The sequence below is a fragment of the Penicillium alfredii genome, assembly GCF_028826965.1.
Source record: "Penicillium alfredii strain IBT 34128 chromosome Unknown utg000001l_segment0_segment0, whole genome shotgun sequence".
NCBI lineage: Eukaryota > Fungi > Ascomycota > Eurotiomycetes > Eurotiales > Aspergillaceae > Penicillium > Penicillium alfredii.
In genome coordinates, this window is record NW_026622698.1 from 2,005,822 (window position 1) to 2,032,993 (window position 27,172).

At 49.5% G+C, this 27,172-nt stretch overlaps 10 protein-coding genes across 10 annotated transcripts; 4 read left to right on the forward strand and 6 right to left on the reverse strand.

Moving 5' to 3' along the window:
- Nucleotides 1-125: 125 nt before the first annotated feature.
- Nucleotides 126-1,278, reverse strand: NUU61_000753 (uncharacterized protein; the record flags this gene model as incomplete). Its single annotated transcript, XM_056651336.1, has 2 exons — nt 126-571; nt 657-1,278. 2 exons carry the CDS (start codon nt 1,276-1,278, stop codon nt 126-128), a joined length of 1,068 nt encoding a protein of 355 aa, XP_056516186.1.
- Nucleotides 1,279-2,622: 1,344 nt separating this feature from the next.
- NUU61_000754 (SRPBCC domain-containing protein) lies at nt 2,623-3,289 on the forward strand (the record flags this gene model as incomplete). Its single annotated transcript, XM_056651337.1, has 2 exons — nt 2,623-3,114; nt 3,167-3,289. The coding sequence occupies 2 exons, from the start codon at nt 2,623-2,625 to the stop codon at nt 3,287-3,289; spliced, it is 615 nt and encodes a 204-aa protein (XP_056516187.1).
- A 341-nt stretch (nt 3,290-3,630) lies between these two features.
- Nucleotides 3,631-4,827, reverse strand: NUU61_000755 (protein kinase domain-containing protein; the record flags this gene model as incomplete). The annotated part of the gene is made up of 1 exon (XM_056651338.1): nt 3,631-4,827. One exon carries the CDS (start codon nt 4,825-4,827, stop codon nt 3,631-3,633), a length of 1,197 nt encoding a protein of 398 aa, XP_056516188.1.
- A 1,362-nt stretch (nt 4,828-6,189) lies between these two features.
- Nucleotides 6,190-8,155, reverse strand: NUU61_000756 (uncharacterized protein; the record flags this gene model as incomplete). The annotated part of the gene is made up of 3 exons (XM_056651339.1): nt 6,190-7,094; nt 7,139-7,903; nt 7,966-8,155. Coding segments are annotated over 3 exons (1,860 nt in total), but the record flags the coding sequence as incomplete, so codon positions are not given.
- Nucleotides 8,156-8,447: 292 nt separating this feature from the next.
- Nucleotides 8,448-10,163, forward strand: NUU61_000757 (putative endosome-associated ubiquitin isopeptidase (AmsH); the record flags this gene model as incomplete). Its single annotated transcript, XM_056651340.1, has 2 exons — nt 8,448-8,591; nt 8,655-10,163. The coding sequence occupies 2 exons, from the start codon at nt 8,448-8,450 to the stop codon at nt 10,161-10,163; spliced, it is 1,653 nt and encodes a 550-aa protein (XP_056516190.1).
- A 209-nt stretch (nt 10,164-10,372) lies between these two features.
- NUU61_000758 (uncharacterized protein) lies at nt 10,373-10,733 on the forward strand (the record flags this gene model as incomplete). Its single annotated transcript, XM_056651341.1, is given in 2 exon segments — nt 10,373-10,586; nt 10,606-10,733. The coding sequence occupies 2 exon segments, from the start codon at nt 10,373-10,375 to the stop codon at nt 10,731-10,733; spliced, it is 342 nt and encodes a 113-aa protein (XP_056516191.1).
- A 570-nt stretch (nt 10,734-11,303) lies between these two features.
- Nucleotides 11,304-12,517, forward strand: NUU61_000759 (putative oxidative stress response protein Oxr1; the record flags this gene model as incomplete). The annotated part of the gene is made up of 2 exons (XM_056651342.1): nt 11,304-12,313; nt 12,373-12,517. The coding sequence occupies 2 exons, from the start codon at nt 11,304-11,306 to the stop codon at nt 12,515-12,517; spliced, it is 1,155 nt and encodes a 384-aa protein (XP_056516192.1).
- Nucleotides 12,518-12,822: 305 nt separating this feature from the next.
- On the reverse strand, nt 12,823-14,031 carry NUU61_000760 (S8/S53 family peptidase; the record flags this gene model as incomplete). The annotated part of the gene is made up of 1 exon (XM_056651343.1): nt 12,823-14,031. The coding sequence occupies one exon, from the start codon at nt 14,029-14,031 to the stop codon at nt 12,823-12,825; it is 1,209 nt and encodes a 402-aa protein (XP_056516193.1).
- A 1,789-nt stretch (nt 14,032-15,820) lies between these two features.
- On the reverse strand, nt 15,821-19,742 carry NUU61_000761 (uncharacterized protein; the record flags this gene model as incomplete). The annotated part of the gene is made up of 14 exons (XM_056651344.1): nt 15,821-17,014; nt 17,068-17,303; nt 17,354-17,537; nt 17,587-17,641; nt 17,694-17,958; nt 18,008-18,134; nt 18,190-18,307; nt 18,362-18,489; nt 18,540-18,643; nt 18,697-18,872; nt 18,941-19,038; nt 19,090-19,185; nt 19,242-19,413; nt 19,462-19,742. The coding sequence occupies 14 exons, from the start codon at nt 19,740-19,742 to the stop codon at nt 15,821-15,823; spliced, it is 3,234 nt and encodes a 1,077-aa protein (XP_056516194.1).
- Nucleotides 19,743-23,715: 3,973 nt separating this feature from the next.
- On the reverse strand, nt 23,716-26,101 carry NUU61_000762 (zinc finger BED domain-containing protein; the record flags this gene model as incomplete). Its single annotated transcript, XM_056651345.1, has 5 exons — nt 23,716-23,816; nt 24,196-24,519; nt 25,080-25,241; nt 25,328-25,736; nt 25,790-26,101. 5 exons carry the CDS (start codon nt 26,099-26,101, stop codon nt 23,716-23,718), a joined length of 1,308 nt encoding a protein of 435 aa, XP_056516195.1.
- Between the last annotated feature and the right edge of the window lie 1,071 nt (nt 26,102-27,172).

Genomic DNA, 27,172 nt, shown 5'->3' on the forward strand with positions numbered 1-27,172 from the left:
TGACAGATCTACCTACAAAAAAACCCCCCCCAAAAAACCCGAAAAGAAAACGAAGAGAAAGACAGCCGCGGACTGACAATTCGACACTAAAGATACCACCCCGACCTTCTCTTTTGCATCCTGCGTCAACGCGAAGTGATGTTTGCGCGCCAGTTTGGGATCATCATCATATGCCAATGCCCATTCCCAGATTTCACGTCTTTCCGTCCACGAGCCATACGTTCCCGTCGGTCTCGGCGCTTGGTGGCCGAGTTTGGCTGCTCGGGCTTTTCTTCTGCCACGATGGATTCAACCACAGGCTTGGGCTTTTCTGCCGCGCGGCGACGACGAGCCCGGGTACGTCGGCGGCTCCGGGATGCCACAAAGACCCTGCTGGATTTGGAACCTGAGAAATGGGAAACAGACTTGGCGATCCTAGTTCCACTCTTGCTGCTTATGGCAGTACTGACAGCCCGGGAAAGTTTCCGAGCCTCGATGACCTCTTTGAGCCGCTCGACAGCCGCAGTCAGAGACCGGGTAGAGGCAAGACTTCCATTCAGCAAAGATAGAGAACGTTCCGATCCGGGATGAACTGGTATAGCTCCCAGATTCGGCGCCGGAGTAGGGGGTTCGATTGGCGATTTTGTCTGACGGCGTCAACACGGGAGCTATATCACAAGATCTAGGTGCGTCCGAAGGATCGAGAGGGGCGGCTTGAGACTTCAAGTCCGATCGCTGGGACCCTGCGGACGACTTTGATCGAGCGATACTCTTCGGAGGCTGGAAAACAGCTGGTTCCGAGACGATCTCATCATCTTCAGGCGGAGGTACGCCGAGCATACACATTCCAGCAAGAGGGTTTTGGAGCGCTGCATGGAAGGGCGGCTGTCCAAGAACTTGAACATTCATTGGAGGCTTCAAGACCATGAGTGATGGGCCACAAGGGGCTGGTGCAAAGACAGCGTCGGGACAGCTTTGGGTATGACTAGCAGGAGACCGAGGAGAAGGCGTCCCATCGTCGATTCGCTCAGACAAACTTTGGTGGAGCGAATCCACGCTGCTGGAGCAATGGTGACAAATGACGTCGTACTCACCCTCACGCTGAATGAAGCTCAGTGATACTGGCTGTAAGCCCATGTACATATCAGGACTCCAGTTGCAAATCTGTAACCAGGATGGAAGCTCGTCGACCGGGATCAAAGGTGCCAGCAAGCCACCTGGCCGAAAGATGCAGAACCGAGGGCGAGGGCGGGGATGAGGATGTGCGAATTGCACAGGGCAGGGCTGAGTATAGTGCATAGTGTTGACTGAAAGGACCGAGATAAAGCGAAGACTGAACAGAGCAGAAGTTATAATGAGCGTGAGCTTTCAAAGGAAGTGATACAACGCACGGAGAAATGAAAGCAGATGACAGAGAGAGAGAGAGAGGGAGGGAGGGAGAGCAAGAGACTTCGAGAGTCTGAGACTGACAAGGAAACAATACTTTCCATGGCGCTTTCCTCGTCTCGCTCAGCACGGCAACGACAACATTCTTGAATAATTGTAATAGAAAGAGCGACCTAACCATCTTAAGATATGCACTTTCCATTTTCACAGCTGAGTACACCCCGGGCGGGTTCATGATCTGCAAAAACGATTGATATCGCTCAACATCAAGTCAACGCAAAACAGCACGCTGCTATTCAATAATGACAGTCTCCACGTGTATTTCATTAGTGAATTGAGCACATACCACTGGATCAGCTAGTGGATGGGTATTGACAGTAGCCGTAAACTCCAAAGAGACGAAACCATCACTGCTGATGTATACCGGTGTGCCGGCCAGGTGGAATCTTTTGTCTCTGGGCTGAGCCTGCGATAGCGTAGTTTGTGTATCAAGACCACCAAGATTGGAAACGGGACATTGTACAATCAAGGATTCATCTAGATCATTTCCCTCGAAAGACCATGCACCTTCAACATCTTGAATGTCGCGGCATAGATGGCATCAAGAACTGTGGCAGTCTGGAATCGAAGGCGGGACACATTTGAACAAGATGACTGGTCATCAAAGATCCGATTCTCGTAACTGATTCGGCATTCCATCGAATTCCAAGAGCATCTCACAAAATCACAATTGCACGGCAATTTTTATCATCGTCGACATGGACAGAAATGGACCAGTCAGCTCGAGAGTGATGGCCATAGCATACACCCAGCTATTCTCGAGATCGATATGCCTGTGATGAAAATGTGAGCTTTTGAAAGTACTCACCCAAAACACCACTAGCAATGCGCCGTTAGACTCGGAGATATTGCGAATATCATCATTGAAACCAAGCAACGCCGAGCTCCACATGCGGAGAAAGCTGTGCATGAATTTGGGTCTGGACCGGTCAATGACATTGATGAAATTGCCCCGATATTCAATTGGCAACAGTCGTATATTTAGCTCAAAAAGATGAATACCAGTGGGTATAAATAGAGAAGAGAGACGAGAAGAGAAGAGTTCAGGGAACGGAGCCGATGGCGTACCCGGGAATGTATCTGATCGGCACCGAAGCTCTTTACCCACGTCAAAACACGCTTCTTTTGTCTCACCTCAACCTCAACCTCAACTTCAACCAACCCACAATCCACCTCTCATCCACAAACTCATCCATCATGACAACACTCAACGACCCAACCAATGCCGCCCGCGACACCCCCAACATCCCCGCCACCGACGCAACCCTGCACATCGGCAGCTCGATCTTCATCGCAGCACCTTCAACAAAAGTATGGTCCGCCCTGACGGATACCTCAACCTGGCCCAGCTGGAACTCATTCGTTCCGCGCGTAACCATCCGCTCGCAACCCGACACGCCCCTCCCCAACGAGAACGACAGCAATCATCAAACCTCGTCGCCCTCCCTCTCGCCGGTCCTTCGAAACGGCACCCGACTCACCTTTCACGTCCGCATGGATCCCACCTCCACATCCACAAAACCGCAAGCCGCATCAGATGTCCAGCTCATGGTCGTTGATTACGAGGCACCTAATCCCGAGACCGGCACTGTCGGGCGGATTGTCTGGGCGGCGGACTTTGATGCGCCGGGTGCTATGGCGCCGTCACTATTGACGGCGGAGCGTGTGCATGAGGTTAGAGGTATGGAGGTTGGGGGAGGGCGAGGATGCGGTCCGTGGGACGGAGGTTAGGAATTGGGAGGCGCAGGTTGGGTGGCTGGTTTATGTGGTGCGGTGGATGTATGGGACGAAGCTGCAGCAGAACTTTGAGCTGTGGGTGCAGGATTTGAAGACGTTCGTTGAGGGGCAGGACTCTTCGAGTTGAGCGAGATGCAATCGAGAACAGATCCATGCATTATTATGAACCTCGAGGGCGGGGCTCACATGAGTATGAGAATTATATGATGGACTTTCCAAGTTGATCCGGCCAAAGCTGGCTTGAGTCTGCAACAAGGCATTATATGAATTCTATCGCCAATATCGTACAATGCTCTCCAAACTCCGTCTAACAGGGTATCTCGACAAAATGCAACCAAACCGACCAATATATCGACCCCAAAGAAAATGCAACGGTATATGTTGAATGGCGATGCGAAAATCAAAAGAAAGAAAACGAAAAAGTGAAGGAAAGAAGAAAAGAAAATGTAACGACAACACTGATGCGCATCATGCAGATGCAACGGCCAGCCACTCCGAGGACGAAATGCGCTGCGCCGGGTCCTTTGAGATTGCCGGCTGGACAATGCGTTCCACAAGTCCATTTCGCGGGATGCGGGTTCCATTCATGCCCGAGCGGGTGAATTCAATGATACGGTGGCCCTCGCGTGCCATCGCCAGACGCTGCATATTACTCGATCCGGGGTAGAGAAGCAAATCGCCCGTGGCAGCAGCCAGCAGGGTCGTCGCGAGCGAGAACACGTCCGAAGACGGAGTCGGCGTGATATCCCCCGATGTCAGCGAGGCCAACGACAGCAGCTCCGGGGCCGTGAACGGCGGCGTGAAGGCAGACATCGAGGCACGGGTGGAGTCCATTGGAGTGGAAGGGTCTTCTGGGATATCCAGCGCGGAGGAAAAGTCGGCAAAGAGAGGCTCGTACGGAAAAGGGTCCTCGTTAGCGTCGCTGTTGACAGGTCGAAGAAGCAGATTATGTGGCTTGATATCCCCATGGACAACACCCGCCGTTTGGTGCAGCCATGTCAATCCGCTGATCAGCTTGCGCGCCAGGCGGAGCCATGCGTCGGGCCCCTGCACAGGCTCGAACATCGTCAGGGTCGAGGGCTGTCTCTTGCGCGCGAGATCGGCCTGGTCTTCAATATACGTCGACAGCGCGAGAGGCACGGCGGCCATGACCAGCGCCTCGGACTCGGAGTGGTAGCCGTAAAACGGGACTATATGGTGCTCGCATCCCGCGGTCATGTCCAGGCGCGTCAACGTAAGTGCTTCGCTTCGAAGCACTGGTCTCGCATCGCGACGCAGTGGTACTTTCACCGCCAGGACCCGGCTCACACTGACTGGCGAGCTGGGCGGAGTACTGGGGGTACTCGCTGTCGCGCATTGCCGGGAGCGGGCCTTGTAAACAATGCTCCAAGCACCGCGGCCAAACTCCATATAGCGATCTTGCTCGTCGCGGCAGATCTCCACATCGTCGACGAAGCGGAGGGGGCTCAGCACATTGTCCTTGGAGAGAGAGACGTCTTCTTCTGGCGGTGCTCGCTGGAACGGGCTCGGGGTGGACCTGTCGTCGACAGTTGGGGTTACTGGAGGAGTGAGGCTCGACACCGGCGTCGGGCCGGACAACGGGCCGTCTTTGGCATCGCGGCCGGTATGCAGCGACAACGGGATCGGAGAACTGGCCGGTGTCATGTTTGCACGGCGAACAAAGTTTCCAGGAGGTAGATTGCGAGTAATGAATCGATTACCCCTCTAATTTGAGGAGAAAAAGCAAAGAAAAGTATAAAAAGGCCTGGTCTGAGCTGAAAAAATCACCAGCAAGACTCAGACCAAGTAGAAGCAGAGAAATACGACTGATCTCAGCGCCACCGGCAATGGACAAGACTCGGCGCAATACCAGCAAGCCGCATAATCCCGCGGATTTGGCTAGGGCTATGACGTGGATGGCAAGTGTAACCACCGGATGAATGGACCACGCTCAGTTGATAAGATAATTAGAAATTAAGATGCTGATGGGTAGATAAAACAGAAGCAAAGAAAAAGAAGAATTGAACTCTAAGAGTAGAAAGAAAAAAAAGATAGAAAAACTCAACGCATCGAGGGGCCCATTGCGGGCATATATGGGCGCAGGGACTAATAAAATTAAGCAAAAATACGCCCGAAGAGTCCACTCCACCCCCCTAAGTCATGGCCGGTCTCGACCAGAAAGACATGACATTGACAGCAAGAAAATAAGAAAAAACGTAGAGCGATCGACACTCGTTCGCGTCCATCGAACGGGGCCAACCGCGGAATGCAGGCAAAAAAACTTGCCCGGAAATTAGTGACGCGTGAGAGGTTCGTGCCGATCTTTTTGGGGGTTCTCCACCAGGGTCTTCGCTTTTTTGTTTTTTCTTGTTTCCCGTGGCCCAGCGAGCCTTGTTGATTCGATTGGGGGCTTTTTTTTTTCCTTTGGTGTTTTCCTTGTTTTCCTGCGTCCGTCGAAATTGAGGGTTGCTATTTTTAGTTTATCGCCGGATCTATAGACTGATGCGCCCATATCCCACCGCATGCGGCAACGTGTGCCAACACTGCTAATCGGCGGGTTAATAAAATAGATAGTGGGTGTGGTCATGAGACCTAGTAATCTAATTATTCTGATCTTAGTTATCTTGGCTCAAGATATGGCCGGGGCAAGATAACTATCAATATCAATGGTGACTCGACCTTGATCATGATAGTGCCTCAGGTGTCTAGGGCACCACGAGGCTATCGTTCCTAGGACCATTCCCATGGTTGCTGCTTTTCCGGCCAGGATAGAGCCAATAATACTCAGAGATCGAGGCCAGAATCAAAGAGGACAGCCTTCCAAGAATAGATGTTTTCAGTCCAATAGGGCCTTCGTGCACGCCCCGTGTACATTCTCCCGTTCTTGAGTCAAGGATGCCGATGGAAAAGATCAGATTATTCTACATGCAAATTGTCGCTATAGGCAGTAAAAATACACAGTAGTATACATGCAGAGATCGAGCCTGTAGATGTCAACGTCCCCACCTGGGCAGAAACCAAACATGTCTAATTCAGTCTCTTGAACGGGGTGAGATGGTCCCCCGCACTGGAGGAGGTCAAGGTCCCACCCAGCAATCGGGTGAACTGCGTCTTCGATATACTCGGCGAGTTCTCTTGGTATTCAAACAGGATGTCCCAAATCACCGAGGTAGGAAGGCATCGCACCCGGGTGTCCCCTAGGTCATATTTCAAATTGTCCTGGTAGGAGAGAGTGGGATCCGAGGCCCCATCTTGGAGAGGAATAGGTCCACTTCCGGGCTTGAGTCTTTTGGCCACAAACCGCGCCAGGCTCGGGATGGCCTTGACAACGTCATTGCTCGACCAGCTGGGGAAGAGGGATTTCGCGAGCTCGGCTAGAGACATAGTGTTGCCCGTGCCGAAAACCGAGCTCAGTGCGTCAAAAAGGCCAAAAATCTCATCCCGCTTATCCGAGGGGAGACTGTCAAGCTTTTGCATGATGGCGGAGTTGGGGTCTGCCTCAAAATACACCACCGAACGAGGCACCTGGAGAGGAAAAAGCTCGCGTGCATCAATCCGCAACGGCTCAAAGGGCCGTCGTTCCCAGATCAGCATGGAATCGTCAGACTTGTTCGATTGGAAGACTGTGCGGCTGTCGTCGATCGTTCGATCGTAGTAACGCGAGACGCTGAAGTGGACATCTGAGAATTCTGAAGAATAAGTAGATTGCAGAGCTGCAATCTGATCATCCAGCGCCTGCAATCGCTCAGGGCTCTCCGCGGGATTAGCAGCCGCATGCGACAGGGTCTGTGTTAACGCATCGATTTCCAGTTGTTTCTTCGCAAAATACTCTCGTGTGTATGCTCTCTGATTTTCTTGCTTCAGCTGGTTAAGGGCTATGTTACTGCGTTTCCTGACTGCTGTCGCTTCTGGGCTGACGTCGTCGCCCACCGCTTCCCTTTTATGATGCTCATGTACAACCGGTCATGAATCTCACTCGATATTCGAGGCGTGTATGGAATCGGGTTTGCTGATTCAAAGGGAGGAGGGACCCTTGGGGCAAGCGTAAGAGGAGCAGGTTCTCGACCAGGTGGAGTGTAAATGTTCTGAGCCTCAGCTCTTTCAGTTGCCCGTTTTCTGCTGTCGGTGATCGATTCCCATCTCTTCCACGTAGTCCATGGTTCGCTGGTATACGGGCTTGCGAGTTCTAGCAGATGCAATGACAAGCTCTCCGCCAGAAGAGCTGGCCGCTTGCGATCGGTGACAGACCGTGGAAGAACCGATGACATTTCGGGTGAGGGTAACGAGGCGAGCACCCGCACACTCCCATATTTATGCAATCCCGTCTGCCGCATGCAATCTCGCAAAAACATACTCCACCATCGTCCCGGTGTGTAGTGGTCCTTTTTCGAGGGACTCATTGGTGGTCTTGCCAGGACGAGTAGCGTGTCATTCCGTGGCAGGACACCGACTTCCTGCCGGTTGGATGGTCCCTGCTCCGGAAAATTTTTTTTGAAGACCTCATCCCAGTTTTCTGTTGAATATATATTCATCGATATCATCTCGTAACATGATTTGCTGTCGACGATTGGCTTCAAGATCGGGCCGTAGGCAACGAGGTCCGGCTCCACGAGTACATGGCGGCGGGGTCGCAAGAAGTCATTGACTTTGGAAGACCAAAGCCCTGGGCCAGGCCAGAGATCGAGGATATCCACGGGGGAGTTTCGGCAAAGATGAGGTGATATGCGATGGAGAATATCGTCTGCGCAAAGCAGAGTCGCGTCAGCTGTGACTCCAGACGGTCCATCAAGATCCATTTCTTACCACACAGCTGATCGCTCACAATATCCGATGCATAAATCCCTTTCCGCTTAGCCTGTTTCAGCACACAGTGTTGTATAGTCTCCGTCAGCGGGTAGCGGGAGGCCGTAGCCCATCGACTGCGCGTTGACATGTCTGACAATGTCAAGGGCCATGTGCGAAGCAAGGAATCATGAATAATGGGATATAAGGGGCTATGGATAAAAGTGCATGGTGAGATGCGGATGAGTTGGGAGTCGCAGTTGGAGACGTTTTTATTTTTCTCGGAGACCTTGGGAGTTCCGCGCTTCCCCACCCCAATCTCCCCCCTTCCTTCACAGCATCCCACTTTTCCTTTCTTTCGATGCCGCCTAGATGCGGCTCTCTCTACGACAGTCTGGTCTTCGTGCCAACAGACATTTCTCCTGCTTTTTGTCGGCCATGCTTGGGACTCGGTTTGTGTGAAGAGGGGACTTGACGTTTGACGTGTACATCCATCACTCGCCATGGCTTCGAATCTACCGGGAATCAGCACGGGGGCCACCCCGCAGAGTGTCGAGAAAATCACTCGGATCGCTCAGGACTATGAGTACAACTCATCTATCCCGCTGCGTTATTGGCTAAGAACTGCTGCGACGCTGATACGAGAGGTTGGTTGTTTTGGGTCACTTGAAAGCCCCGCGCAAATCGACTGACTAGCTTCATTATCCTAGGCGGCAATCTACGAACGTGAAGGCCACGACGAGCAAGCTTACCTGCTGCTCTTTCGACATGCCCAGTTGGTCCTAGTCCATCTATCGAAGCACCCCGATGCCGCCAAGGATGACAAAGACCGCAAGGCGTTGGTGGCAGCCGAGAAAGAGGTTCAGAAGAATCTCGCGACGCTAGAGAGGTTGAAGCCGCGGATCAACAAGCGATATGAGCGACATGCACAGTTACTGCGCGAGCGCCAGTCTCGGAAGCTGCCCGCACGGCCTACCGTCGTCGCCGAACCACGAGAACGAGTTACTGACCCTGCTCTCGCCGGTGTTGCCGAACCTTTGGAAGCAGGGGAGAATCGAGACCTGGCCGTTCGGTTAGCGCAGTCGGAGATCACCCGCAGAGCCACCGTCCGACGGTCTAAAGGTCAGTCGGGACCATCAAGTGAGGAAGGAAACAACCGTCGCGCTGCCGGGGTCTGGGGCAACTGGGAAAGTGCGTTAGACACAGACAAGCGACCAGCGGACCGCGACTTGAGTCAAAGGATTCAGGATATCAGGACCAATATCGATCATGCACAGCCGGCTAAGCAGGACCAACGGACCCGAGAATCTCCCGCACGCGAGATTCCCTCATCGGCCGCCGCATCGGCATACAAGTATCCAACTGTTCCACAACAAAGACCACTAGAGCCCAGTGTCTCTCCGGGCCAGATCGCCATTCGCGACAAGAACGTGGAGCGCCATGCGCCTCCTGTCTTGCCTCCGAAAGAGCATCTCGAACCCAGCAGGGCATCATTTGTCGACGGATCACCAACATCCACTCCGCCAGCACTCCCGTCCAAGGTGCCACCAGCGCCGCCGCTCCCTAACAAAGTTGGATCTTTAGAAGACCCGAACTCTATGAAATCCGATCTCAACCCCTCTAGCTATACCTTCAAACCATCCGCGTACCTGGAAAATGGAACTCCTCTGCGCTCAGTGTTTCTTCCAGCCAATCTTCGTGCCAGCTTCTTATCTCTGGCGGCTCTTAATACCCGTCGCAATTTGGAAACATGTGGCATTCTCTGTGGTACCCTGGTTTCCAACGCCCTCTTCATTTCTCGGCTCGTCATCCCAGAACAGATGTCCACCTCCGACACCTGTGAAACGACGAACGAGTCCGCCCTGTTCGACTACTGTGACTCGGAGGATCTGATGATGCTCGGTTGGATTCACACGCACCCCTCCCAAACGTGCTTTATGAGCTCGCGTGACCTGCACACGCATTGTGGCTACCAGGTTATGTTGCCCGAGAGTATCGCCATCGTGTGCGCGCCGAGCAAGGATCCTGACTGGGGAGTGTTCAGGCTCACGGATCCTCCAGGCCTGAAGACGGTGCTGAACTGCACTCGGTCCGGATTGTTCCATCCACATGCCGAAGACAACATCTACACTGGCGCGCTCAGGCCAGGCCATGTTTTCGAGGTGAATGGACTCGAGTTTGGGACGGTGGACCTGCGTCCTGGTAGTTCGCAAAGTTGATCACGCTCCGGTGTTTCGGTTATACCAACCACCATTGATACCATCAGCATTTGTATACTTTGGGCTTGTGGGACAGCAAATCGTACGTCATACCAGTGGCCTTACGCATTCCAATCTATTATGTACATCGGTCTCTCGAGTACAAACTGAGTATCAGGGACCTTTTTGTATTCTTAGTTTGGCATGGTCATGGCTTTTAGGTCCGTGCAATGTCTTTCCGAGTCCACCATAATACCCTCACTCTGCTGGCCGCACCCGTGAATGAGACCGAGAACGTCCCGACTGTGTCCGCCTCCTTGCGCCAGAGCCCGAGCTGGCCTTGGATGTACGCGATGGCGTGGGCGAGCGACGTGCCTGGGAGTCTCGACGAGTGGCCGTGTCTTGTGTGGCTCGTCTGTCGGCCCTTCTCCACTACCATGTCGAGTCAGTCGACTGCGATCAGGTCCCCATTTCGATATCTTGGCCTACCATTGTGTCCGCATCCACATTTCGAACATCCTGCTGGCTACTGCGTTTGCCGCCCTTTCGTCCCATCTGGACGGCTTCCTCGCGGGTGGGAGAACTATCTGACATCTTTGGATTGTTCACTGATGTAGAATCCTGAAAACCTGAAACCGAGTTCCTCATCCAGAAATTGATGCATGTCTTCTTCGCGCTTGTCGGATTAGTAGTTTGATATATAGTGGTCGGGCCCGCCACTGGATATTCATGATGGCGTTTCACGATGGCCACTCGGACGAGTTTTCCGCGCCATCAGAGAAGAGCAGCGACGAGCAAATCAGACGAAGACGTAAAATGGCATGGTGTCGCGTGTCCTGTAGTTGTTTGGGGATTTCCGTGGATTTGTTTACTTGCGCGCATCCGAGTATCAATCAATCCCCAGCTACCTCAATTCTCACCCAGTTCCTAAGAGAAGAGTCAAAATGCAATTGATTCTGTTCATACTATCTTTCTTTCAAATGCTATGCAAATGTCGTTAAGAACTGCGACAGTGGCTCCCCACATGATAAGCGATAAGTCAGGCTTGGCTTCGCCTTGTCCGCATACTTCGGCCCTCTCTAGTGCTACATGCGTGGTCTTATCGCTTGAGTCCCTGTAGTGTGAGCCTTGAAACCAGCCATTGACTCTCGATTTGTCCACATGTCGTCGCCATCGCAGGAAGATCTCCCCTCCAACCCCCCGACCTCGGTCTCCACCTCGCGATCAGGGTCTCGCACGCCCCAGCAACCCACCCCCTACACCCCATCCGCTGCGTCCTACTTCTCCTACCCTGTCACCCACGTCGTCTCGGGTCTCTATCGCCGTCTGACAGACCCCAGCATTGCTGAAGCCATGCCCTCCGCCGCCCCGTGGTCGACCTCATCGTCGTCCGAAGTCTTCACACCGCGCCGGACTGCCTCGCCGTTTCAGCCTCCTCCCTTGACACCCCTCACCCTCACCGTGCCCACGGGCGCCGACCTCCTCCAACAACAACTCCTGACACGCGCGCTCGCCGAAGAGATCCGCCTGTTGGTTCCCCCGCGCCTCCAACTCGCCGACACCTGGCGGCTCGCCTACAGCCTCGATCGCGACGGCGCCTCACTCGGCACCCTTTACGACAACTGCATCGAGTTCTCCCACCGCAGCCCGCGGGCGGGCTACGTGCTCGTCGTCCGCGACTCTTCCCCATCCGGCGCAGTATTCGGCGCCTATATGACCGATGCCCCGCACCCCGAGTCCCAATTTTTCGGCACAGGCGAGTGTTTCCTCTGGCGCGCCAGCGTGCTCCCGCCCCCGTCGAGCATTGGTCTCGGCCTGCCCGGTGATGGCCTCCAGTCGGAGGAGGCTCTCGAGCGGGCTGGTCTTCCGCCGCCGCCGTCCGCGGATACCACCCACGCGGGCCGATGGAGTACGCTGCGCAGCGACCCGCAGGCCAAACAGAAAAATAACAGCTCCGAATCCCCCTCCCACAATCTCAATATGAATATCAAAACCAACCTCGCTGCTGCTAGTGGTGGGTCCCTTGCGCCGCCGTCTCCTTCGTCTATCAACACCCCGTCTCGCAGCGGTGCCAGCACACCTGAACGTATCCGCTTTAAGGCTTTCCCGTACAGCGGTGTTAATGATTATATGATGTTCTGCGAGACTGGATTTTTGAGTCTTGGTGGCGGGTAAGTTTTATTGTTTTTGTGTTTCTCTTGTTCCCAGTTAACTTATACCTGGATTCTAGTGACGGCCACTACGGCCTATGGGTCGACTCGAGCCTCGAGAAGGGTGTCAGTGCTCACTGCCAAACCTTTGGCAACGAGCCCCTCTCCGATGAAGGCGAGAAATTCGACATTATTGGGATTGAGGTGTGGTATGTCGGCTTATAACTGGATGCAGCTGGAAGCAGACCTGGGCAAGGTGTGCATATAAAAAAACTATTTACGTACAGCGCATTTTCACACATTGGGCTCTTGTGTTAAGCCTTCAGATGATTTATATACCCTTTTGACATTTGGACTTCTCCCTCTTTCTTACCTTCTTGACCTGCTTACAGTAGATGATGTTTCAATTCAACTCCACTAGCTATGGTGTAGTAGTCCACGGCTGACGGTTACAGTTCATGAAGATCTCGCTGTAGGTAAATTGCAAAAGGTGTCTCTATCGTACATTAACACTTATATAGGCGAAGAATTTACATTATCACACACCCACACCCATCAGAATCATCGCAATGATTCAAGAACTGGTTGGAAATCAAACGCACTGCCATAACATGACCGCCCTCTGTCTTGCCTTTGGACTCAGGCCGAATCCATGAATCTCTGTACAGCTGGATCTCCATTTGCTCCACAAACCCTCTGAAGTCGGATTTCGGATCAGGGAAACCTTTCGGCTTATTCGGTAGACGTGCGAGCTGGGCCGCTAGCCCAACGGCCTGAGGAGATGCCATAGAGCTTCCCGTCTTTTTGATTTCAGGCTCGCTTGGTTTGTTATTAGCACACAACACGTCCTCGGCAATCGCCCATAGATGACCCTCCGGCGCATTGAGAGTCTTTTTGCTCCTATAGCCGTTTTGCGTGGCCATTCCAACAAGCCTCATATTCGGTAACTCTTTATACCAAAGCTGCGGATAGCCAAGAAGAGTGCCTAAAAACTCGCCATAGAAGTCAATTCCGCGAACATTCCCCGTACACGCAAAGATCATAGCTTTCTGGTTGAGTCGTTGCATAATCGATTTCAAGCGGTCTCGATCGTGGCTATTCCAAGCGCGGTGAAATACTCCGATCTTAACGCTTCCGGACATATTGATATAGATATCGCCTAGATTGAACCCATTTCCAGGATTCGAGAGCACCGCATCGATATCATCCGCTGTGGCTTCCAGCGCCTCAAGATAATTATCGATATATTCTCGTTTATCAATCCTCTCTGCGCCCGCCGTTTTCACAATCACCAGCTCTGCATTCTTTGCGACCCCGAATTTCTGGCCTGCGATCATAGACCCTACGCAGGTCCCATGGCCGGTTGGGTCATTCAATGTATCATCCCAGCCGCGAGGCCAGGACTTAGGCATGATCCATCTTGGGACGTGTTTCAGTGTCTTGTATTCCGAATGCCGGATATCAAACCCCGAATCGATCACGTAGATCAAACTACCCTCGCCGGCAGACGGGTCATAATCGTATGTGTATGGTGGTCCCCATTTCGCTCTCTTCTTCCTTGGCCGCGAGATACTCCCAAGATAGATTTCTGCATTATGTTGAGGTGGGCCGTCGCGTTTCGTAAGATGTGTCGCGTTATGCGTGTCAGGGGCATCGTCGAGGAGGGCATCCGGTTGAGGTAGAGCATGAGCAATGGACGTCAGGGCAAGGATTGCTGTCCACCACCCACGGATATGCATTGTATTATTGAGGGAGTCAGTGGGATGAAAAAAAGACCTCGATGAAAAAAAGAAAAAGTTCCACTATCAATTGGGGGCGGGTCCTTTACATGCTGGAAGTTGCTTCTGGGCAGTCTGGGGCCGTTTAACCAGCCACTATCTAAGGAACAACAACAGATCCAAATCTCACTTGTTGCTTAAAACATTCATGTGGACCCGGGGCCGTCAGTTTACAATAGACCGTTGGCAGCTTGACACTGTTTTTTTGGTGGTCTAGTAGTAGTAGTAGTGTGCATATAATTATATCATTAAAGTTAAAATGTCGATGATCTGAGTTTTGATTAACCAATTTTTCTTTAGATATTTTGATCCTAATATGCAGCTTACATTGTAGGGCGGTACTCGGCATTCGTCGATCATAAATTAGGGGGGGGGGGGGTTCCTGATTCCATAATACTACTAGCCTCAAGGATGGCCTAGGGGGCGAGCAAGTGTACCCACTCCCATATTTATTAAAAAAAAATAGCCGTCTCAGGCACATATAGAGAAGTGGACATGGCTACTTGGCTGAAACAACTCCATTCCTGCTATAAATGAGCGAAACAAAAAAAAAAAAAAGAAAAGAAAACAAGAAAAGTCTGTTGCAAAAAGAGAGGATGGGTGGACACTCGAAGCGAGCTGGGGGTAAATATTGTATATACGCGCGGGCCTTATTAACCAGTTCAGTCCCTTTCCTGGTTGAGTTACGGATGACATATTTAAAAAATATAAAATAAAATATAAAAAATAGCCGCTCCATATAGATGGAACCAGAGTATGTAGTATGGCCCCTTTCTGGGAAGGAAATGTCATTGTTACGGAATTATATGGTTAAAGTACTTGAGCTCAGCCGCTAGGACTCGACCGCTTTCATAGCTCTGGACAGTTCAGCATCACAACTCTCGCAATTGTCCTTGTAGGTAGGGTTGATGTGGTTGTAGGTAAGCAAGAGGCAGCTGAATAACTAACGGTTATTATTAGTCACTATGCCTGTAAATAACACGGTGAATTGGAGGCCAGAAACGGCCGCTCACTCTTGGCGGTCTTGGCGTCACGTGTGCCAAAGGCCACGGCCGGCCAGGTTTACTGCTACCCGTGCTTCACGTTGGCCGTGCTTGGTGCCTGGCCTATTGATCGACCGATATCCACTCGTGATACAGCCGCCGCAGCATCCTCGCTCGCCCTTAGTTACCCTCCTAGTGGAGGGGAGCCATTTTTGGCCCCTCTGTTGACCGTTCTGCTTCCCCGGGCTTATATAAATATCGACTACTATAGCTCCCGACTGATAGTCCCTCGCTCTCTAGTAACTCCGCCAGCCTTAAGCCTGGGTTTCTAACGGGTAACTTACTCTAAGTGAAATAATATTAGCCTCGGTTCTTCCCTCGTGCTTCGACTCGTCTTCGCCCCTCCCGTCCCTTCTTCGATCGTATACTGCCTTCCGCTGCTATACCTTCTCCTCCGTGTCCTGTTCTGTCCAACGATAAGAGCGACACTAGCTTAGGCCTACCTGAGATCTTTTCGAATAACGCCTCCGACTCTGATTCCTCTATTGTATCTAGCGACTTCGACAGTAGCAGCGAATCCGAGTCCGACTCTGACGATAAATCCGACGAGTCCGAAGATGAGCTAGTACTAGAAGATAAAGAGTAGGTTTCACCGGAATTCTACCTCAAGGAGGCCGAGCCTTTTGAGGTCTCACAGCTCTGACAGAAACGCTATAACCCGAAAACCATCCATGACATAACCTGACATATCTCCCTATGACAGCCAACTATGTACTGCCGGGGACCTTGACTAAAGCCATTGCTGGGACCCAGAAAGGATTGACCCCGAGCTTAGACGAAGCTGTCAGTATATCTTCGTCCAAGTCCCACTCTGCACACATCGTCATGTTCTTGTCTTTGGTCTTGATATCCTCACGCAGTGTGGCTGCCTTCCCATCGTCCAATAGGCATGCCGCCCGTTCGAGCTTCTTCTTCTGTGCCAGCCATTGCTCATAGCCCTGGATAATGAAGAAACCAGGGAAAAGCAATTTCTTCCGTCTCTCAACCTCTTCGTCATGGGCCTTTGCCGCTGCTGCCTCCGCCTTCCGTTTTGCCTCCTCGGTAGCCTCTCCAGCAGCCTGTTCTGCGGCTTCTGCATCTTTCGCTGCCTTCTCAGCCGCCAATGCCTTCTTAGCCGCTTCGATCGCCGTTCCGAGGTTCTTTCCGTTTTTAGCATCACAATACTCCACCCGGAAGGTGAATTCGTCAAAAACCACGAGTTTGTTCTTGTCTCTCTGATGCTGTTCCCATTCTTCCTTGAGTCTCTGTGTCTGCTGGCCGGTCTTTTTCAGTTCCTCTTGCACTCTCAGGTCATATTCTTTCACCCTTTGATCATATATCAGTTTGGCGCTTTTGTAGTGCCGCAAATTAAGATCGTACACCACTCGGGCCTCTTTATATGCTCTCGATTCCTTGTGAGCCTTGATTCTTGCATCAAATTGATCCAATTTTGCTTGCATCATCGAACTATGTCCCTTCTTCAGCAACATAGCGTAGAAGTTCCGGCCTTCTTCGAGGGATTTCAATGTGGAATCAGAGAACTCTGGTTCGACGGGAGGCTCAGGTCTTCCAGGCAGCTGGGCAGCCAGCCTTTTGAGGTCCGAGCTTTTAGGCATGATCATATCATCGACGTCTTTCATCCGGAAATTTGAAACGCGGTGGACAGCAGTATCTGTCGGTAGATAGGAAAATCTCAGCCGGACCTTGTCATTCTGGGCAATCGGCGTCGTCTTCTTCTTTGTTGTCTTGTGGATTGGTTCGAATTCAACCATGATGTTCGACGCTGTATCGTGTTTGCCGTAGAGGAAGGGTTTGGACGATCCGTCACCACCGATCTGAAGACTGTGCAGCAGAACTTCTTCTTCTTCTCCGTTTGTTGCATTAACCAAGTAGTGGATGGGGTATTTGACGCCGTATTTGAACTGTTCTGAGGTTAATCCTGATTGCTATGCTAGAGTGTACTATGATGCCTTACCCGAGGATGCGAAATCCCAACGCTATCCGCTCCCTCGATGGAAATGTTGGATTGGTCATTGCTGATAGGAATACCAAAAACGGTGGAATACTCGCCGGATTTTGCTTTTGAGAACTTAATCTCCGAGATGAGCTCTTTCCGATGCTGCCGAAGGGAATGCACGTTGTCCTGTGTACCTGACTTCTGGTTCGGACCGTGGTTCAGAGGATCCATGTCAAGAGGCGCTATCTCCTGTTCTGCTCCCTCTTGTTAATAACGCATTGATGACTTCCAGAGCAAGACTTACCAGTGTCTTCGCCAAAGGTAAGAACCCTGGGACCGTTCTCGCTCCCGGCCTCCAGATGAAGCGAAAACTGGACTAGACTTGTAGGCTCCGGGTTCAGATGAGTGATGTTATAAATCAACTTCGGAATGTCCTCGTAACCTGGTAGTTTTCCCATGAACTCGTAGATATTGACGACGTCGTCTTGCTGTAATGATGGTCAGACACTGCTGTTTCCAGTCCAGGATGTACCATACCTTCATGACTCTCCAGTTATAGAAATTGGACACCGTGGAACACCATTTTGGTGGACTAAGATAAAGCTGTCAGTATTCTTTCTCCACTCATTTGTCGATAAACGTACTTGTTGCAGAGAGTTGTATCTCCTCCATCCGCCGACCAAGACATGGAGTGGGTCATTTTCTTCTCCGTAGATGTTGTTTTAGTCCCCGAGTTCTCTGTCTGGCTATAGTTGACTTCGGCCTGGAAGCCATAGCCAGACATCGAAGCACTGGCTGCTGCCTTGAGCATCTTCTTTTTCTCCTCCACAGAAGAGCCCGCAACAGAGTCGGATTCCTCGATGGAAATCAACTTGCCTCCCAGGTGAATACTGCGGGCGAAGAAGTTGCCTGTCTCATCCGTTAGTCCTGGTATAGTGAGTAAATGTGGCGATCATACCATATCTCTCTTCAAAATGAGCCAACTCCTTCAAGGTGCGTCTGTTTCGCAAGTTTTCAACATCCTCTTTGCACTCGTCACTTAATTCCAGATTTTCTTCGTTCAGAATTAGCTCTACGCGTGGGAACTGATTGACCAGGTTAGTACCTGAACCTCCCATGTCTCTGGAGGAGCTTCATTACCTCGTAGACAACGTGCATATAACTCGAGTCATTGAACTTGGAACTTGCACTCTTGTCGTCATTGCCCCAGCTCGCACCTCCCTTTACAGCAACGCTGACACCAAAACCCGATCCGCCACTTGTGGAAAAGATCAGCATCTCTTTCAGAATCCTGGTCTGAGGGATTACTCACACAGCAGCATCGAGCGACTGTGATGTAAAGCTACTTTCAGCCATTGTTGTTTCCAGAGAGCCCTTGGTCTCGAACACGCGGACCTGAGACGAATCCTTTATCTGGAATCGGGGGATGCGGAAAGAGTGCTAGTCGCGATTAACATCCAGCCTAGCATAAAGGGTGGGAATAGGCATACCCCTGGATGTGGAATGCCGAGTTTATGCATCTCCTCGGATGCCTTATCGGTGATTTTGAATGTGATGTCGTATTCCGGCAGGTTTCTCGGTTTCAGGGCAAATGCTTTGGCCGAGTTAGCGATAGGCAGAGGGCAGACTATTTCAATGACAACATACCTGAATAATACGATCTTTTTACATCAACAACATCCATGCTTGGTCGTTTGATATCCGGGTGGCCTTGGACTTTGACGACTTTGTCAACGGGGCCAGTTCGCAAGTACTGACCGCACAGGAGCTTATTGGTACGCATGACAATTCCCCATTCCTTTTCGGTCATATCGACAGGGTGACTATAGAGATTATGAGCATTACTTCATCCACGATCAAGCGAAAGGGAGAAATGAAAGATAATACTGACACAATATTCCCACTTGCTTCAGCTTCCCAGCTGCTGCTCTTGAAACTGGAAGTCAGAGGATTTCCAGTCGAGGCCGCTAAAAAGTCGACTGTCCCTGTCTGCGAAGTGTCAGTGACATCCGATCAAGGGGGAGAGTATGGATTTCTCACGTTGGTAAGGTCAACGCCCTTTTTGATGAACGCATCTGCGGTCGAATCCAACCCGGCGCTCCTCTTCTTGGTCAGGATGTAGATGTTGTGTTTCACCTGTTATCATTTGTTTAGTTCCATAGATGCGTTGGAAGAAGACAGAAATGCCTTACGGGTTTCGCATTCTTATTGGCGGTTTCGTCGTGAGACCCTCCAGCTTCGGAAGCATTTCCAGATTGTCCGGAAGTACTCGTCGATGTATTGGGGCTCTCCTCCATGTAATGGTCCAAAGTAATCTCATCGGTCACTTCAATACCATCCTTGGTGCAGAAAGGTTTGTTCCCGCTTCACGTTGTTAGACTGAGCACAACCCCATAATTAACAAAAACCTACTCGTCTTTTGAGAGATATCCCTCCTTCAGAAGGTAAGCTCTGATAATGCTCAGGGCAGATGCCGCCAGCTGCGATGGTGACGGTGCCAGTTTACCCCCGGACATTGCTTTTCCTTCTATCTTGTTGTACTTGAGGACGGTGAGTAGAAGCTTGCCATCGTTTTTGATCGCATCTGCTTCTTTCTCTGGCGCCGGAGCTCCATTGTCACCGTTTTCTGTTGCTGGTACTGCATCTTCATCATTCTCTCTGGCCGTTGGTATATCTTGATTGGTTTCCGACATATTGAAAGAGAATATCAGATTGTTGATGAATTTTTCTTCGGGGGATGAAATGATTTCGAGTCAAGAGACACAATGTGCTATTTATGAGAAATCAAGACACAACAGAGTGGGAGCTTCTTAATATACCCATATCACTCTCGTAATGAGCTGAAAAATGTCTTTCAGCTCAGCTCCACGTACAAATGGACAGCAATCGAAGAATCAGCCAATGCCAACGCGAATTGCGTCCATATTACGAGTCAATCCATAGCCAAATTGATCACGCCAGCTGAAGACCCCGCATTGATGAACATCGTTGCCTGTTTGTGTCTTCGGCTCAGCTTGATATGTCAATCGGTGGAGCCGGCATCACATTTCCGGCGTCATGGCTGGCAGTGATGAGATGATAGTCACCACTAGCGAACCTTTGGCCCCATTAACTATCACATCTGGTAAGCCGCATACAGACCGTCGGGCCATTTCGAAGATCTCATTATTCTCAGTATAGGATTATGAAGTGATGATGATGTTGGGGCTGAGTTCTGCCAATCTTTCTCCACCGTCTCCCTGGCCGCCCGCAGCGGACCTGTAGGTAGTAGATAGCTGCTTCTCTTCTCGCTCTCTCCCCTACAGACAGACAATTTGATTCTCTCTCTTCTGCTCCCTTTCCTCAGCAGTTCTGCTCTCCCCAGCTTCCCCTAGTGCTTTCTGAGAGATTAGATAGTTGAATATTAGATTTTATATTGAATTTAAGACTTCTTGTAAAGAATGCTGAAAATTTATACTGAATAAATTGCAGCAGGAAAATAGTGGTATATAGCATTACATATCAAATATATATTCCTATCAAAACCCACTTCCCCTTCCATCTTTTGCTTAATTACCAAACACAATGCCATCGAGGTGATACAATCTATAGATATAGAATGTTTTCGAGTCTAATGACCTTGAATTACAAGATGATTTTGTTAAATTTTAGACCAAAAGGGGGGAAATCAGAGTTGCTAAACAACGTAGTGACTGTGGCCATGTTAGGTTATAGGTAACATAACAGATAACTCATCGAGTTATCCATCCTAGACGGAAAAGTTATGTAGAAACGGGCAGGTAGCGGGCGGCCCGCGGGCGGCCGCCAAAAGCCTGTGTGTGGGCTGCGGGATCTGAGTTCCTGCCCGCGGGCTCTAGCGGGCGGGCTATGGGCATCCTTCCCCCGCCCACGGGCGGGCTGTGGCAAGTTCTACCCGCTTACCGATTATGTTATGATTTTTGGCCATATTCCTCTGGCATCTACACTACGGTTCCACCACACATTCTCTCATTTTACTGCCAGATATCTGCTTCTTAGTGATACATACAGTATGTTCCCGGTCCGACATACATGTATAATTCAATGCTCCAAGGATAGTTAATAGGTACGAGTCGGAACGAGCAGGTTCCGAAATCACAACCTCATATTGCTGTTGTGGACATCTGCGTGAGTTGAATATAAGCATATAGGGCGTGACCCCACACTACGCGCAATGCCTTATTATTAGGTGGTTATTCCTTAGGTGAGTGTTGGAACTGTTGACGTATACTAAGCTAGTCAACCCCACTGGTTGCCTTCGGCCGTGCACGGGTTTGCAGGGATCAAGGTTCGTGGCTGGCGGATCGGTGGGTCTATCCGGCTATGTAGGTGGAGATAATCTCAGGGGAATTGGGATGTGATTAACTTATGCAATAAAAAAACCCTGATCAGGGAGTATGATATGTAAAGTGACATCCTCTCTGACTCCGCACTTCTCGTTGATGTTTGGCCAGTGCGATATTGCCGCAAACAGGCCGTAAGCATTTGTCTAATGCTGACCCTCTGAACCGATGAAACGGAGTGGCAGGATAGAAAAGCGAAAGAAAATTGTTGAAGATAGTGGAGTTGAACAGAATTGACGGAAATTTGAATGCAAATGGAGATTGGCCAATAAAAAACCCGAATGCATGATTAATATTCATTTCTGGACTCACTCTAAAACTACCTACCACTTAAGACCTCTTCCTCCCAGATCCCGACCGATAATCTACCTAGCCATGCTGCTCGAACCGACTACAAAGCTGGATCAGGACTTTACCCGTAGCCTCTAAATGCTCTTGATTAAGTAGTCCTGCCTGCGCCAACAGATGGCTGGTCCCAATATTATCCCGATTCAACGCAACCTGCTTCTGAAAAATGGCCAGCCAACAGATGTTGAAGTCAGTCCAAAATTTGAGGTGCCTTTGAACGAGCTCAGTGATCTTTCAAGGAGCTGAAGATGGCCGTGTCAGGAAGCTCATACATTTTTGAGATATCCTTTAACCCTAACGACCGGCATTGCCCTAACGCTAGGCTCATTTTCTCGCGTTGGCTCTTCTAGTGGTTCTGATGCCACCCGTTCCGCGGGTGCCTCTTTGCCATGCCGTGATTGTTTGTGTGCGAGGGCTGTCATATCTAACATCGCTTAACGGATGAATAACAATGTTTCTCCGTGGTCGGTGGTTGGACATATGGATGTGCCTACCCCCCACCCCAACACCCCAGTTCTTTTCTCCAAAAGCTTATCCGTAAACGATATGAGTTTATCTGGAGGACATTGGATCGGGGCATAATGCCCAAAAAGGTGTGCAGGGGAATAATTCGCTGCTAGGAGCATAGTGTCAGCTAAGGCCAGCCCTTATATTCAGAAAAAGCTTGGCGCTCCTGAAGCTTCATCGGACTCAATCTCTTGGCTTTATTACCTCCATGTCGACTGTGCTCTTCCCATGCGGAGCGACAGTTTTTCGCATAGCGATTCTGGGTGAGCAATTAGGCATTTCATTTAGCCCAGTTCCAAAGATATTCCCGCACAATTATATGTTTCACATGCAGCTACTGCAGTTGGTTTGTATTGAACATTTGGGGTATTTGGAGGGGTTGTCGGTTTAACTTTAGGGAGTACGATATTGCCTTCTCCATCATCTGCTTTGGCAATTTCCCGCAACAGCTTCTTTGCCAAGTTCGTTACAAAGGCTTCCTTCACAAGATGCCCCGAAAGAGTCGGCGAATTCGAAAAACATTAAGGTGTCTGGAGCCCTGATTGCTCAGACGAAGCCAAATACGGGCTTCTCTCGAGAGGTGCCATGTTCTTCGGGCAAGCAGAGTAAGGATATTCGTAGGATGGTAAAAGCCTATATGACCACAAAGGAAATATAAAGAGCAAGACAAAATTCCAACGTAAATCGCAGATTTTATAAACAATAGCCTGGGATGGTTCCCATTACGGCAATCCTCTGAATTACATCATATATATTCACACATTCAATCTATACCAATGATCAATGGCCGTCGTCGATACCAGACCATACGTGTATCGAACAACCAGACACTTTATAAAGGGTAATAGGAGTATATCATTTTCATAAGCAGTTTGAGTATATCCTTTCGATGACTTGACAGAAGATCTTTGTGAGGACCAGTAAAAATGAAATGCTCGCTATCATTGCCACCCGTACAGTGCTCCGTGCAGCGTGAAGTACCACGCGCCTTGTGGCTGGCAGATCCTTACTACATGTATGTTGCTAGACTGCGGCACTAACCGCAAAAACCGCGGTTAACCGAAAACCGCACCGCAAATTTGCGGTTAGGTTTTGGTTATCAACTTATAACCGCAGCGGTTCTCGGTTTAACCGCGGTTATCCAAACAATATAAACCTGCCATGCCTCGTGACCTTGTTGCCCGATAAATTTTTATACATTTTTTTTGGTAATTTTCGAGTTATCACTATGTACTACTTTACAGTATCTCCATAAAATTATATACATTATCTACTTGCAGATTGATTTACTAATATACAGTAGAGAGAGAATCAGGAATATTTCGAATTCAAGTTATGAAATAGAGAGATTAGTATTTCTACTATAACCGATACAGACAGAATAATGAAGTATTACAGCAGTAATCCACAAAGAGGACTACTCGCTTAGTAGGTTTGATTGTTAGCGACACTATAGAGGGCCCATCTGGAATCCCTCGGGCATCTTAGGTGTCTTGCGAACACGGGAGACTCGCTGTGTACCCTCATTCTCCTCATTGTCACTGATTGGATCTAGTGTAGGTAGGGGTGGTATTGAGCCTCGTTCTTGCTCAATCATCGCCGCTTCGCCTGCTAGAACCAGCTCTTTTGTAAAATTAATCTCTTTCTGCTCGACTTCAAATTTAGCAGCTCACATTTGAAGCATCAACTCCTTAATAGTATCAGGATTGAGTCGACCACGTCTATAATGGCAGATATCCCGTGCACAGTTAAAGAGACGCTCAACACCTGCACCGCTTGCAGGGATCGAAAGAATATCTCGTGCCAGTGCAGCGAGGATCGGAAACTCTTGTTGATGTGGTTTCCAGAAGAGACGTGGATGTTGGGCGACAAGACCTAAGGAAAATCAGTAGCTGTAGATAGACAGGTCGATAGAGAACTCCAGACTTACCTTTTGCAATATAACGAGCGAGCTCATCATCCTCTTCCTCATCTAAGACCCCTCCAGGTTGTAATGAAGTCTGTGAATCGCAGAGCATCTCGATCTCATCAATAGTGCTATACAAATCCTCTTGTGTAGTAGAGGATGATTGTTTAGCCTGGTCGGAAACCCGTCGTTTATATCGCCAGAACTCCTTCTCAAGGCAATCACGGTATCTTGCACCATAGTCAATATCACCTTGCCAGTCCTTTGAGTTAAAGAATCGGAGCTTCTTTGATGGGGCAAGGATGGTAGCAATACCGTACACATCGCCATAGAATTCATGGTCAGTGGCTGTGTAGTACTCAGAGAGCTTTTCTCTTATAGCCTGTATTGCTCTCAGCATCGATTTCTTCCACGGAAGTCTTTTTCGACGGAGCTGCGCCTCCGAGCTCTCAAGATGATTGAATAACTTGTTGTAGACACCAAATATCAGATGATTCGTAATATCTCTAGACTTGGAGAGTGCCGTTGTGAATTTGAAGAATGGCTCTGTAATACAGAGAAGATAGTCGATCTGCCGCCACTCTTCCTTATCCAGCTGGAAATGAAGATAGCCATGGGTAGCACAGTATGCTTGAAAGGTCTCTTGCAGTCGCTTTGCTCGTCCAAGCATTAGAAATGTAGAATTCCATCGAGTCCGTACATCTTGAAGAGGCAGTAAACGTGGCTCATGCATCTGGATCTGAAGAAATGCATCTCGACGCTGAGGACTTGCATGAAGAAAGACGGCAAGGCTTCGGACCTAGACATTATCTTGTTAGTATTAAAAAGATCAGGCCATTGGAATCTCACCTTATTTAATGTATGGACAATCTCCTTTTTTGATTGCTGTGAACGTGCTAAACGCTCACGCTCATCCAGCCACTCATCCTCAGCTTTGTTATTTAATGGTACTGCCTTCATCTTCCCAAGCAGTTGATTAAGACTCAACTGAATAACGTGGGCAAGACATGGAACACGGAATATACCATTGCCAATACCGTTACTTCTAATGCCTCGACTCCGTAGCTCATCTTGTAGAGTAAGCATCATAGTATTGTAGCATTATCAGTCGTAACTGACAAAACCTGAACAGAGAGACTGTGCTGTTCAAGAATACCAGTAACGACTGATCCGAGGTAACTTGCAGTATGTGAGCCCTGTAAAGGCTCAAAGCCAAGTAAAGCCTCACGATACTCCCAGTCGTCATCCAAAAAATAGCCTGTAATAGCCATAAAGCCCTGCTTAAAAGGCGATGTCCAGCAGTCAAGGGATAGAGACAGTCCACTGCCCTCCGGTAGTTTTTCCAGTACACTCTGTTGTCTCTGTTGAAATTTAGAGTGTAATTGTCGACTGATGGTCCTCGGTGAGGGTAGCTTGATTGATGAGGGTGCGAGAGCGATTTTATTGGCTAGTTCCTGGAACTCTGGTCGATCGAGGATTCGAAATGGGAGCCGGGCAACGAGGATCAGAGACAAGATATTCTGAGCAAGTCTTTCGTCGGAGTAAATTGCTGTAGATTTCTGTGGCTTTTCACCACTCCTTTAGTAGTAGCCCCTTAAAATAGATAATCCTAACTTACCTGTGCTGTGACCATCTTGTCTATACCTCGTTTAGGCATACTATGACAGGTGTTACCCGTTAGATGGGCCTTCATGGGTGATGTTCCTCCACGTCGAATATTCGGGTGAACAAGTACAGAATGACAATGTTTGCACATAACCTTCGGCTCGCCAGTCCGCTCATGAGCGACCTGATCAAAATAGTCCCAGACCGAGGCTCTCTTCTTGTGATCCCAATGAACATTGTTCTGTATATCTTTATTCGCGCCGAACTCTGTTCGAAGCCACCAGTCGGTGAAATCTGCACGTGTTTGCTCAGTCTCTGGCTCCATTTCACAAAGGATCCAAATTTGTTGAAGTGGCCGTCCAACGCGTGTAAGAGAGGTTGGTATATGTAGTATTTGGGGATAGCGTGAGGACTCAGAGGATGTAATCGACTCAGTAGTTCGACAATGGGTAGTCAGTGAAGGAAGATCATCTGATTGAAGGTAGTCAGTATCAGAAAACTGATCTATAAAGCATGAAGATGGGTAGACCATAATGGATCTTGGTCTTCGGAATGAAGAGAGGGTGGATTGAAGAGGGAGGACTTACAAAATTCTACAGAAAACTCGCAAACACCAGACGCGACCGTGAATCTCGACAGATAGTAAAAGCAATCATAAGGCGGAGCTGAATATACACTCTTATTGGATGCTGTAGCTACTAGGGCGGTTATCTTTTGGTTAACCGCAAGAATCTCGAGATAACCGCAAGCTAACCTCAATAACCACGAAATGTTCATTTTTGAAGGCTTATTTCTCAAAATTTTTATATTACATTTTCAGAATCAAAATCACTATAAAATTTAAAAAAAAAATTCAGCTCTACTATGATATACAGTTTCGAGCTTATATTATTCTGTTGGTAGATATTTGGATTACTGAAAGGGGAATGTAGAAAAGATGCAACCACTTCTCTCTAAATCAAATATATATTTCCGCATGAACCGCGTTGGTTTTCAACAACCAACGACAATACAAAGGATTGACCACCCACAGTGTCCGAAATAATGACTTTGAACAAAGATTATAATTAATTTAGCTATATAATATCGGAATACTACTATATTTCAAATTATCTCCATGACTTTAGACTTCTGTTGTCAGATGGCGACAGTATTAACGAAACCGCATGTAAGAATGCATTATTCGGACTTGGGTAAGAGGCGGATAAATCTCGAGGGACGGCCCGAAAGGGTAGGATCTTCGCATTTTATGCTAGTGCGGTTAGGTTTTGGTTATTAAGTCATGACCAAAACCATAACCGTGCCGCAGCCTATATGTTGCTATGCAGCAGGATGAATGAGCACCTCCCCCCCAAATCCACTCTCAAACTTTTCTGGGTTTAGAAGGATTAGGAGG